Here is an 11,790-nt window from a genome sequence, read left to right on the forward strand (position 1 = left end):
TTTGTTAATTGGCTGTTGAACTTGAGATGACTTGCTTAAAGGCTCGTGAAGTCTGTTCGTTTCAAACTCAGGATTCCACTTTTTTTGCAGCCACTGCACTCTTTTAATGAACCCGTTCGTGTTTGGTACATATTCCTAAATCACACGCAAAAAGTGACTTGGAGTACAGTAATAGTGTCTCACCAAAAGCAAGCTAATTTCGAAGGGTCAGCGCCAAATTCATTTACACGACATTATGCAGGTTTCAAGGCTGTCTCTGTGTTATTTCTTTTTGTGCGCATCCAGCAAACTTCAAGAACTCAGATAAGAGGTCACAAAGAACATTGTAACAATTTTGGTCAAGTTAAATGGTTGAAGACTGCGCAATCCTTAAGTCTAAGTATGGAGGAAAAGCATTTTATCACGTGAAGCAGCAGGTTAACAACCCTGACGAACTAGAGACTCAAGTTCATCTGCTAAAAACGTGTCTCGTCAAAAATATACTATACAACAGTTCATTTTGGTAAAATTCTGATTCTCTCAGGTGATTTAAATAATGTAGATAATGTAGACACAGGCACACTGTTCATGTACAACACTCGTCAGAATATGACTCCTTTGCGATGTGGGTTTTTTAGGTTTTCTGTAACGAATTTTCTCGGTCCCTACGGGCAACCGCCCCTCGAGATGAAACTGGAGATTGCGAGCACGCTCCTAAACAACGGCACTTCCAGCCGGGATGACCCGAGCTTGACTCGACGTATTCAATGCAGGGTTAGACCGAGGGCGGAGCATGCAGTGGGAGCGGGCTGCGACCAAACCACACGGGGCGTTCCTTTCGTGCGGTGAGTGATAATGGCAAAGGAGATTTCTAAAAGCCCCGGCCAAATTGAGATGTTATTGAGAATGCGAATCTAATCTATTGCGCTCAACTCACCTTTTGGCAGGCGTCACGGGGTTGACTCGAAGGACAAGATCTCGGGGGAGGAGATACATTAGGGTATCCTTTTTATATTCTATGCTTCTCCAAGTTCTAATCTCTCTTTCCAATTAGCAAAATTCATGCTTCTGCCATATGATTGAATAAACCAGTCAAAGTGCACTATCTATAGGCTACTTGTCACTTGTTTTTGTATTGAGTACCATACATGAGTGTCTCTGTTTCTACCTGTGTACTGAGGTGAGAACACCAGAATTTAAAAGGGGTACCCTTATAAACACTTCTGGTTGCAAAACATTGGTGGACTGCGGACGTTAGAAGTGAATAAAATTTGGTACACCGATTTTAAATTAGCTGATTGCACATAAACATAAGTCCATATTATTATCTTTCTTTGAGGCAGGCTCATACTTCAGCTGAAGGCGAAAGCGAGGCGAACTTAACGTCAGGAAACTTTTGCGCGAAATTCGCTCAAGCTGGAATGCGTTCAACCTTGCGATTTCGCAGCACGAATTACTTGATGTACCACGTGGCGTTTATAATTTCGCGTTTTGTATATTCGCAAGGCGGCAGAGTATATATGAACCAGCCTTTCGTTGTTGGACCCCGCGGCCTTGGAAAGGCGGCTGGTTACCCTAAAGCTTTAGGTACGATTCCATTCTGTATACGTAAGCTGTTTGTGTAGTTAAGAAGATATTTTCTAACCCGAGTTAAATTCTGTGTGAGTACCTCTCTATCCGATTGAGCCGAGGTTCAGGCTTGTCGTTTCACATCAAGGCCGGTTCGTACTATACGGGCAAATGTGAAAGCGAGGCGGATTTGACGTCACGAAAATAGCGTGTCAGATACAGGGTGCACAAAATCAGTTCCTTCAACTCAACATAATTGGGAATACAATGTCAAAACATATGCTGTCCTTCGGTTCACCCTCCATCATTAAGTTTTATATCAGTGTGTAATGCGTCGTCGCCTCGAGAGAGAGAAAAAAATCGAAGTCAACACCCCGACGACGCGAATTGTTGGTGCGGGCATTTTGACGAGTAAACCGATTCCCGCTGTTACGGTACTGGGCCCCCTTTTGCGGTGTAGGTATACTTGACTGGGTCGGGATAACAACGAGAGGTCGCCGGGCCGATGTACCAAGCGGTCATCTGGCCTACTTTGGCCCGAAGGGGGCTGGGTTGGACGATCGTGCAAAAAGACGAGGAGGAGAAAAGGCCGACACGTGTTATCATAGACGATAGCCACCTGCAAAACATTTCTATTACTGAACCAAAAGCTAATATCAAAACAATCAAAATACATAAGCACTTCGTCGCTTTCTTAAAAGAAAAAATCGTTCAGGCATAGGCCTAATGCATGAAGTTTAAAACGACAAGAGCAACATGTTTTGGTTGTTCCTCTTGACAAGTAGTTTTTCTTTGAACCGTTTCCTTTAGTCTCTCTGCTTTATCTAAGTCAATCATTAATATTCTTTTCAAATTATTTGTCTTACCTTTACTTATTTACACTTCATAATCATAAACGGGACCAAGCTTTGTATAATACAGGCTTCTTCCTGGTACTCTCATCTGTCACCATCCCTGTTTATTTTGCTTTAATGTCATTGTACTTAGTTATGACATATGGAAAATGAACTCCAAACTCCGACTACTTTTTTAATGATTTTTCACAGTGAAAGCAGACGAGTGTGTTTTATGTTCCCGTAAGAGACCTGCACATTTATTATTTTGGTTGCAGCATCATGCCATCCACCTGCATGACAAACTTTCATGCTAAGGAAAAAATGTCTTCCTCGCGGTTTGCACTGCACAGTAGTTCGCGCACCACTCACTGATGCTTACTCACTTGCAGCTGGCAACGAAATTAAGAACGAAGATTTACGACCCAAAGGATCCTCGACATTCGATTATGTAACATCGATCTAAAAAAAAAAAATTCGTTCCCTTGGGAACTTGCATCGAGGACAGCCATGTTGTAGATCGATCACCTGGCTTCACCAGGAAGCTTCATGATGCTTTCACGTCCATGCACGTTTTATGAAAATTATATATATAAAAAAACACAACACTTGTCGTCCCCTCTCCGAGGTAAAACTCTGATAAATTGTCAGAAACAGGAAACCTGAATAAACCTCATGCCAAGAAACGAAACCATGTTGGGGCAACAAAGGCACAGGGTGTTGAAAGCATCGTCGGGTGGCCGGACGCAATTATGAACTGTGACGACAAACCCGCCCGAAATACCGAGCCCATGTGTCAACGGGCTCATTTCGTTTTTTTTCCCCTCCGGCCGCCCCCGGCTATTTTCGCGTATCATTTTAACCGTTACAATTGTATAAACGGCCAAGGTCGGGGTAGACCCCGTCACTGACACGCAGCTTGCAGTACCTCGGCAAAAGAGAGAGAAAAAGATATGACTCAACTCGGCTAGCGAGCGTCGTGATCGCTTCCTGCAGTGAACTAAAGGTACGGGGGCATACGGGGTTGCCTGCATGGTTACCATTAACCGCACTGTTTATACATGTACTGTACATGTAGTCACTGAGTGAACTGCGGCAGACAGACTACGATCGACCTTCTCGTCCTCTCAACAATTACATGAAGGGCAATGCAGCCTCGTGGTTCCAGTTTGATAAATACATGTACGTACGTGCGCTATACATTCGGTATACATAGCGTTAACTATGCCGAATATACTGACAGCGGCAGTTAATTTATTCTGGTTCATTTACGACGATACCGCCTCACTGATGAGGAATCCAGGAAAAAGACATACAAAAACAGGCACACCGACACACAAATTCCTCATACTCAGAGCATGCCAAAAACTCCTATCTTGTTTGCACAATCTTCCATTAAAATTTTTGTTCGTTGTACGCAAGCAGTGGACGCGCCTGAAGCAAAAACACAAGTTTCATTGTTTTTGAAATTAGGCTTACTGGTATTGGGTACTTTAACTTAAGACTTGTCGTCCACGGCGTACAAGGAGTGATGTTGATTCGATCTCTAGCTCTGTTCAGCTCAGAGTTTTCGTGTGACTATTAATTTGAGCTTCTACGCAAGACCCTTGACTATTATGATTTATGACTATTAGAATGTTTTGATCCCATTTTCAACCCTGCAACTTGTGTGCGTGCTTGTTGGCGCCCCGGTCATCGTCTTAGGCTATTAAATTGTTTGAGGTCGGAAACACTAGCTCAAATAAGATAAGAACCTGTCAGTGCACGTAGTCAATATGTATTCATTGGTTCTACACATATTTGCAAATCCAAATGTGCAGCATTACAAAAAAAACCCGTAAGCTAAAGTGCTTTTGTTTCAATAATTTATTTAAATTTCCCATAACTCTGCACGTAGGCCACTCAGTCTGGTGTAATAATACTGGGGCGACCAACTGTTTATTCCTAAAAGAAACAATCAAATGCCTCATTAAAATATCAACAGACTCCCGACGGAACACCTGTGGTCTACCACTGTCCCGTAGGGACAGCACAGTTACCTGGCGGCCAGCTGTCGCAGTGACCTTCCAGGGACAGAAGTTGGAGAAAAAAAATATGGCCGGTCAACTAGTCAGGCACAGATTTCTAGTTCTTCGAACAACGGTGTTTCTTGTCAAAGCCCTTGAAAAAAAGTCTAAGTTTTGACATGCATGCCCGTTCAGTTTCTGAGTTGGTGGCGGCTGACGCTGGAAGTAGTTTTTTACGAAATAAATAACGAAATTATCCAGCCAGGCACAGCTTGGGAGCAAGTTGCCTTGGGCCAAGACGCCTGCAAGTCCAATGATGCTCTTGAATTGAACTTCGTCGCACAAGTCCGAGTACAGATTATCCTTCGAACAAATCGCCTCGTTGTCGCGCGTGACACAGCTGCTGCGAGGAAACCATTACGCTACGCGCAATCGAGTTTGCAAGTCCCTTTTTAAAATTTCAGTTAGCTCTGAGTTTTATAAAAATGATATATGATCTCTTTCGAAGCAACCGTTTCTCCCTCATGCTCGCTTTGTTGGGATCCACGTAGACAGAAAATAACCAAGATGTGATCTTCGCAGTATCAACTGAGGAGTATCCTGTATATAAAAAAAACTGCGCACAGTGAAACACCCAAAAGCATAAATAAACAGTCAATAAGGCAACGGCATAAATTAAGATGGAGCTCATGACGCCACTGCTGTTTCTGTGGGCCCCCTCTTGGGCAAGGGCCGCTGACTTCCCAGGGGCTCGACTCTGAGAAATTGCTGATGTGAGCCTAAATTTCATGTGGCTCTGGCGACCGTCGCGAGGCACTGACTGCCGTATCAAAGCCAGGAGTGCTTATTATTACGCATGGTGACTGGATCGGGTGAAGCGCACGGCAAGTGCGTGCATTCCGGGCGCGCAGTGCAACGCGGGTGACTTTGAAGCAGGGTGCAAAAGAGGAAGGAAACAATTAGCCTTATATCCTAAGAAACCACGAAGAAAACGGAAGCACTGAACGTACAGATCATTTAAAGCGCAATGTAGCATGTAAGATAAGGACTTGAAGTGGCCCTATGGGGGCTAACCCCATTCCGCCGGAATGCACCTTGTTAAGCTTGACAACGTGTCAAATCGTCGCTGAATTAACATTACTTCTAACCGAGTCTGCCCAGGGTGTAAATTCGATATAAATCGTCACGCCCGATTTTAACGAGACTGCGCCACGACCATGGCTACGACGGACGAGTTTAACATCTTCGGTATGGAAAGTGGTAAAATGGTTTGAAACAATCCGGAATTGTAAGTGTATAGTTCATAATGCTACCAAACGCACATGTACATGTATGTCATGTACAGTGTACGTCATGTACAGTGTACGTCATCAACTCATATATCAATATTGGAAATGAGTTTGGCCCTTCCCCCCATGCCAAAAATGGGCAATATTTTAATCATTTGCGCATAAACAACATTTCTATCATTCTCCAAAATGAAAAAAAAAATTCCCTGCAACACAAGACCTTCAGCTCTATACGAATGAGAATATTACCAAACAGTTATGCCATTACCAGCGCCTTCCCGTCCTCAGAGCGCTCATCCTGGTCAAGGTCGGGCCGCATACTATTTCCCTTTCACTAAGTTCAGGTGAGACGAGCCGCTTTTCGACTTTCACTTTGAAATAATTCGCACTTCACATCAAAGCTAGCTGGCCGTTGGCGCCAAAGAGGAAAAAAAACCAACAGGAAAGGACACCCCGATAATGGTTCCCGAGGTGTACGCCAGGCGTTGTCTTGTCAATGCCTACGGCCAAGGTACCAGGCTCGACCTCCAGTCCGTCTCACCGCGCAAGGCATCGTGTAATTCCAGGTTATGCAATAATCATCCAAATACTGTCACCGAAGATTGACGCGAGGGACCAACGTCGTGCAGCGAGACGTCATCGGGCTTTTTCCCGGGCAGAAAAACAAGTGCAGTCACCTGTGGGTTTCGGGTTGATTTAGCCGTATACAACAACCCTTCAATGCCCCTTCCCGGTTGATCACACGTGGCCCTGACGGTTTGACCGCGGCGGCGAGTTAGAAACTGTCGCCGTTTGGAGACGAGGTTATACACGGTCCGGGCTCAACTGAATTCAGTCTTGTGGCGGGTGCTCGTCTACCCATCTCACCATGTTTCACATCTCATTACAGTAGCACTGCACCTGCAGGCAAAGCAGACAGTCCAATTTCCAAACGGGAGTGTTAAATCTCGTTCCCGACAACAGCTGAGACGCAGGGTTAGAGAAACCGGTATCATTTTGTTCTGCGTGCCTCCAGTAGACAAGACATTCCTCTCCGTGGTCACTTACTTGTAGCGCCGAGCACACGTTGCAGACACATGGCTCGACCGGTGTTTTTTCCCGGCACGGCCTTCCTTTCCTTCGCGAGCGTCCCGTCACCAGCGTAGTCAGCAGTCGCGACGTAAGGGGGGTCAGAGGGCAGCGGAACGAGATGCCCAATGCTGTCATGTGTGCGCACGCGGCAGGCGCACAACCGACCAATCAGGAGTGACGACGGATTCTCCGCGTCATCGTCTGACATTTCCCTGTTCTTATACCCAGCGGGCTAAGCGGAAATGTTCAATAGCGCCAATCCATATCGGCAATATTTTGTAATTCTAAACAAATGTGTCACAGTAGCATGACACACGACTTAACATAAATCTGCGGCTTTAAGAGGGGTTAAGCAAAGGTAAGGCAGGCATCCCTTATTGCCTATTTATGCAGTTTCATTGTCTCTCCAAATTGGACCTCCTTTATACAAATTTTGAACTATGTCGGCCCCCGACCAATGTCAAACTGATATGAAATACAGTGTAATGCCATGTGAACTTCAATTCAGAGATTCGATTCTACTACAAATTGCTACTTAGTAATTGCTAATATTTAACTGGTTGACGAAACATTTATGCCCATCGGTACCGCGAGGCCAATCTTGCAACATTTTACGCGGGGGAGACAGATATAACTTGGCTAAAAATGTTTGCACAACGTTATTTTGGTTCGAGAAAGGCAATGGATGTCAACAGTTGGGGGGGGGGTTGACGTCGTCTGGCCCAGCAAAACGTGCTTCCAGCACGTCCACGGTATCGATGATAGGTCCTTTTGACATTGCACGCCGTATGGCGTCAACCCCGTCAGCCTCGATCTTTGACTGGCTTTTATCTGAGGCAGTGGTGAATTGCACGGGATTTCCTGTGTTCGATTGAATCATCTTCAACTGCTGAATCCACGTGATGAATACTCGTACGTTGACAGAATATATAAGAGGTTTTTGGAAAAAAAGTTGGTTGCTCAAGTGATCGATGGTTGCTATTGGTTGATATTTAAAAATATATTATGGCACGACCTGACGATCAGTCTGCCATCTTTGTAATCCGTGCTTGTGGGGAGATGGTTATTGGCAGGGAAAGGATGGTGCGATTTTTTCCTACAAGATCGACCGATCGCGGAGCGCGATCGACTAATCGTGCAGACCGACTAGTCGTGCCTAACACTTCACGCGCCGTACCCTTGTGGAGGTGCTTGCTTTTACGTTTATTTGTACATCATGCGAGCCGTCTTTCATGTTCAAATAGTTCAATTTATCTGAGTTACACTGTGAGTGGTGGATGATGAAATGAGCAAAGTGGAGTGTCAAATTTGACTAACCCTGACAGTCGTCAATCCTCTCTAACTGGTGAAGGCTTAAGGACTGCCACAGGGCTCTTTATACTCAAAATCTCTAGACACAGTCTGTGATCTGTTTCAATCCAAAGACAGAAACACCAGCAGTGTTGATCAAGACATGGCAGAATTAGCTTTTTAGGCTCAAGAATCTGGGGGGCTGATATTAGAGCCCATTCCCCCCGGTTAAAAAAAATATGATATACCCCAGCCTCCCCCAAGATTTTCGCCCTTGCCTTGTTCTGAACTTACATTAATTCAAGCTAATTTTCTGGTACGTTGATATGTCAACATAACACGCATAGAGTCGAGACCGGTTTTACGTGATTTCGGCAGGTTTTTTTCCCTTGTTAAACAGTGTGAGCTCTGACTGACAAATTTTGCGGTCGTGTCAATTTCGGTTCCACAAACTTAATTCCTCTGCGCCAAAATTTACAGTGGCAGCCCACGATTGCATCGTCATTATTTTAAGTAATTGGAAAAACCACTAAATGTTCTAATCTCTCGTTTCGTCTCTTAGTTGCTGTTATACGTACCATTTCACCACGTACGAAGCTCAGTGTATTGGAGTGCGACATATGATATTTTCCCAAGAAAGAATGGACCAATGAAATTCATAAAAACACTCTAAAAGTGGCCTGTATTTACCTTTTTATTAAATGTCTGCGTTTAGGGTCTCTGACATCGCCGTGACCCACCGAAGAAAGTTTTGTCGCTGGTTTCGCACTCGGACACGCGCATGCTCAAACAACAAACTGGCGGCGAGGTCGCTCAGGGAAGTGGGCAGCAATTGCCGCCATAAGCAAAGGGGTTGAGCTGTTAGCTCTGCGCAAATTGCTGCCTCTCTCGGGGGGGGGTCAACTTGACGTTGCAATAATTACTACTAATTCGCTCATCTTTGGTTGCAGTACATCATGTGTTTGTTATGCAAATGAATGATTTGTATGCACGGAATAAGTTTGCCCTTTGTGAAATAATTTTACAGCAAAGTTAGGACGGGGTTTCTCTTGTGTAGCCCCCTGTGTGTATATATGTAGCGGGTTAACACCCGCAAGGCCTCTCGTGGTACGAAATGTGTGACTGGCACTATTTTTATCCCTAAAGTACATGTGCGCCAGCTTGCTGCGCACAGCAGAAAAGGGCTCACAGAAAGGTCACTGGATAAATTGTCCCAATTATGACGTGTGTTGAATGTGACTGATTTCAAGCTCAATTTGTTTTGTGAAATGTAGCGGTTATACCTCACAGAATTGCATTTCTCTGCAATATACCTGCCGCCTAATACCACCCTTTCATCTGGAGGCATATAAAGAATCGCGACGTGACCCAGCGAGTTGGCGGGGGATATATGTAGCATTTTACCGGGTTCATCTACAGTATTTGCAGGTGAAAATGAAAGTGTGCCAACAGGGGGTCTGGGAGATTCTATATAGGCCTACCCAGAAAGTTGACCACCGCGCGGTAATTTGTCAGAGAGAAACTTTGTCCCTGAGCGGATCGCTAAATTTGTACCTTTTGCGAAATCAGATCTCTGCCATGGGTGGTTTATAACTACGATGGTGGGTTCCTGTTAGATGCCAGTACTTTCAAAGGCCAAGACGATCGTCGACTTTGTGGACTAAAACGACATAGGATTCGTAACCGATACGGGTGCTCAAACGGGCCACCACTTTTTCCCCCGCTGTGCGCTATTTCGATTTAACCGCAGCCCGACCAGAGTATCCAGTGTCAAGTGCACTTTACTATGTGGAGTGTTCGTGTTTTCAGACTCGTACAACAGATCCTCACGTTTAAATATTTTTGATGATCCGGTATTCCAACCGCCCATACCCCAAATGAAACCCAACGCATCGGGAACGGCAGTACGCGCGCTCGCAGTCTACCTATATCAGCATCAGTGCGACCTTACCCGATTTGTACACACGTGCTCTGTTCTCGAGTGACTTTGCTTTTTGAAATGCCGAACTGCTAGTGGCTTATTCATTACCAAGCACGACGCCGGTCAGAAACATGCACAACTTTGTTAACAATGATGTATAGGCCCTACCCAAAACCTTAATGACTGCTACGACACGTCATAAACTTGTTACTGCACAATCAGTTCTCGCTCAGAATGAAATTGTTGACTCTTAGTCTATTGGATTTGTGAAATAATAAATCGAAACTGTCTGGGGTGGTCAGTGTTTAAAAAATACCAAACGACTAAAAGTTATATGGGTATCTATAATAATAATAATAATAATATATATGGGTATTTATTATAATTTCAGGTTCTTGTCACAGTATAAATCGCCAAATAGAGGGTGCGCTGAAGTTTTACCCAAATGTACCGGATGACATACATATTGTTCCAATTAACAGGTAAAAGCTGCAACACTCGCAGGTGGTAAAGTAATTATAGTTTCATATTTACGCACCCTGATGGAATCGATTGGAGGTTGTTATTGGTAACAGCTGAAAATAAATTACAAGTCAACATCAGCATTCCACGGGGTGCGAACTGCACGAACAGTTTACAAAGATGAGGGCACCCTCGAAATACAACAGAGATGAATACCTCCTATGAGCCCGAGCTGGACCAAGAGAGGGCGCGGTTTTCCAAGCAAGGCAGGCTCCTCTGGTAGGAAGCGGGCTTTGCTGGATCACAAACGGTATATGAAATGCACGTGTTACGGTCGCATCGCTAAGAACAAGATGAGCACTCCCGACCAGCATGGCAATCTTCAACCGATGAGGGGGTGATTCTGCTCGAGGCTGTATCTGTACCCCTACAGGTTAAGCCTGTTCCATATTCGTTTGTATCGTAGACAGTCCGCAAGACGTCATTCCACACAAAATTCAACAAAATGGCGTCCGAAACTCGGAAAAATGCACTTTTTTAGATGGCAATGTTGCATGCCTCTTGCAGCCAGACTGATACTCCAGTTCGATGTAATTTGTTAATGGTCAGCTATTTTGTTGACGATTGGGCTGCATATGTTAGAAATAAGGAGAAAATGAACAGAATGAGTGGTACTAAGCGAGAGAAACATTGTTGTACGCCCGTCATGCCAGCGTGTTTGTATATGCCCACTCAGCGACTCAACGCAGACAGTCGGCAAAGTTGAACCGGGCTCAACTTTGCCGATCTGTCTGGGGCTGGTTTGCATTATGTCTAGGTTATCGGCGATACTTCCGTTGGACATGTTTCCATATGTCTTCGCTGCAGTTTGCTTCTTGATTGCGTTGCTCTGTGCGTTTCTTACGTCGATATGGAAACCAGGCTTTACGCATGGGCGTTGCGGAGGGGGACAAGGGGACACTCGCCCACTTCCCTGGAAAAAAGTAGAGACTTCAAGGGGAAAAATTAAAGAAAACTCTTTGAAATTGACCCCTTTCCACTGTTGATCAGTTTGTTGCTAATGAGTGCTTTGCCAAACCCTCCTCCGAAATCCCCCCGGAAAAAATGCGTGGAGTCAACCCCTTGTGAAAAAAATCCTGGCGGCACCCATGTTCATGTACCAGGCTACTTATCCTCGCATTGTCAAAAGAGGGAAAATAAGCTTCAGATCCTTTGATATTAGCAAGAAACTTACAGAATCAAAAGATTTCATGGCGGCTGGCCCAGTCTCGCTAGACCAAGAGATGGAGCCACCGAGGCAAAAATGGCGGCTTAGAAAATTGAAACCATGCATGGCATTCGTTTCTTTCTTCTTTACTTTCCTCGTTTAG

The 11,790-nt window shown here is 44.8% G+C and overlaps 1 protein-coding gene across 1 annotated transcript in view; it reads right to left on the reverse strand.

Moving 5' to 3' along the window:
- LOC110981442 (uncharacterized) overlaps positions 1–6,814 on the reverse strand; it is a 52,873-nt gene extending 46,059 nt beyond the window's left edge. Inside the window, exon 1 of the mRNA XM_022239021.2 lies at positions 5,945–6,814. Within this exon, the coding sequence (XP_022094713.2) occupies positions 5,945–5,973 (29 nt within the window). The 5' untranslated portion in view covers positions 5,974–6,814. The remainder of the gene's footprint in view (positions 1–5,944) is intronic.
- Positions 6,815–11,790: the final 4,976 nt, after the last annotated feature.

The sequence above is a fragment of the Acanthaster planci genome, linkage group LG11 (assembly GCF_054643075.1).
Source record: "Acanthaster planci isolate LZ-2023a linkage group LG11, COTS_SCS, whole genome shotgun sequence".
Lineage (NCBI taxonomy): Eukaryota > Metazoa > Echinodermata > Asteroidea > Valvatida > Acanthasteridae > Acanthaster > Acanthaster planci.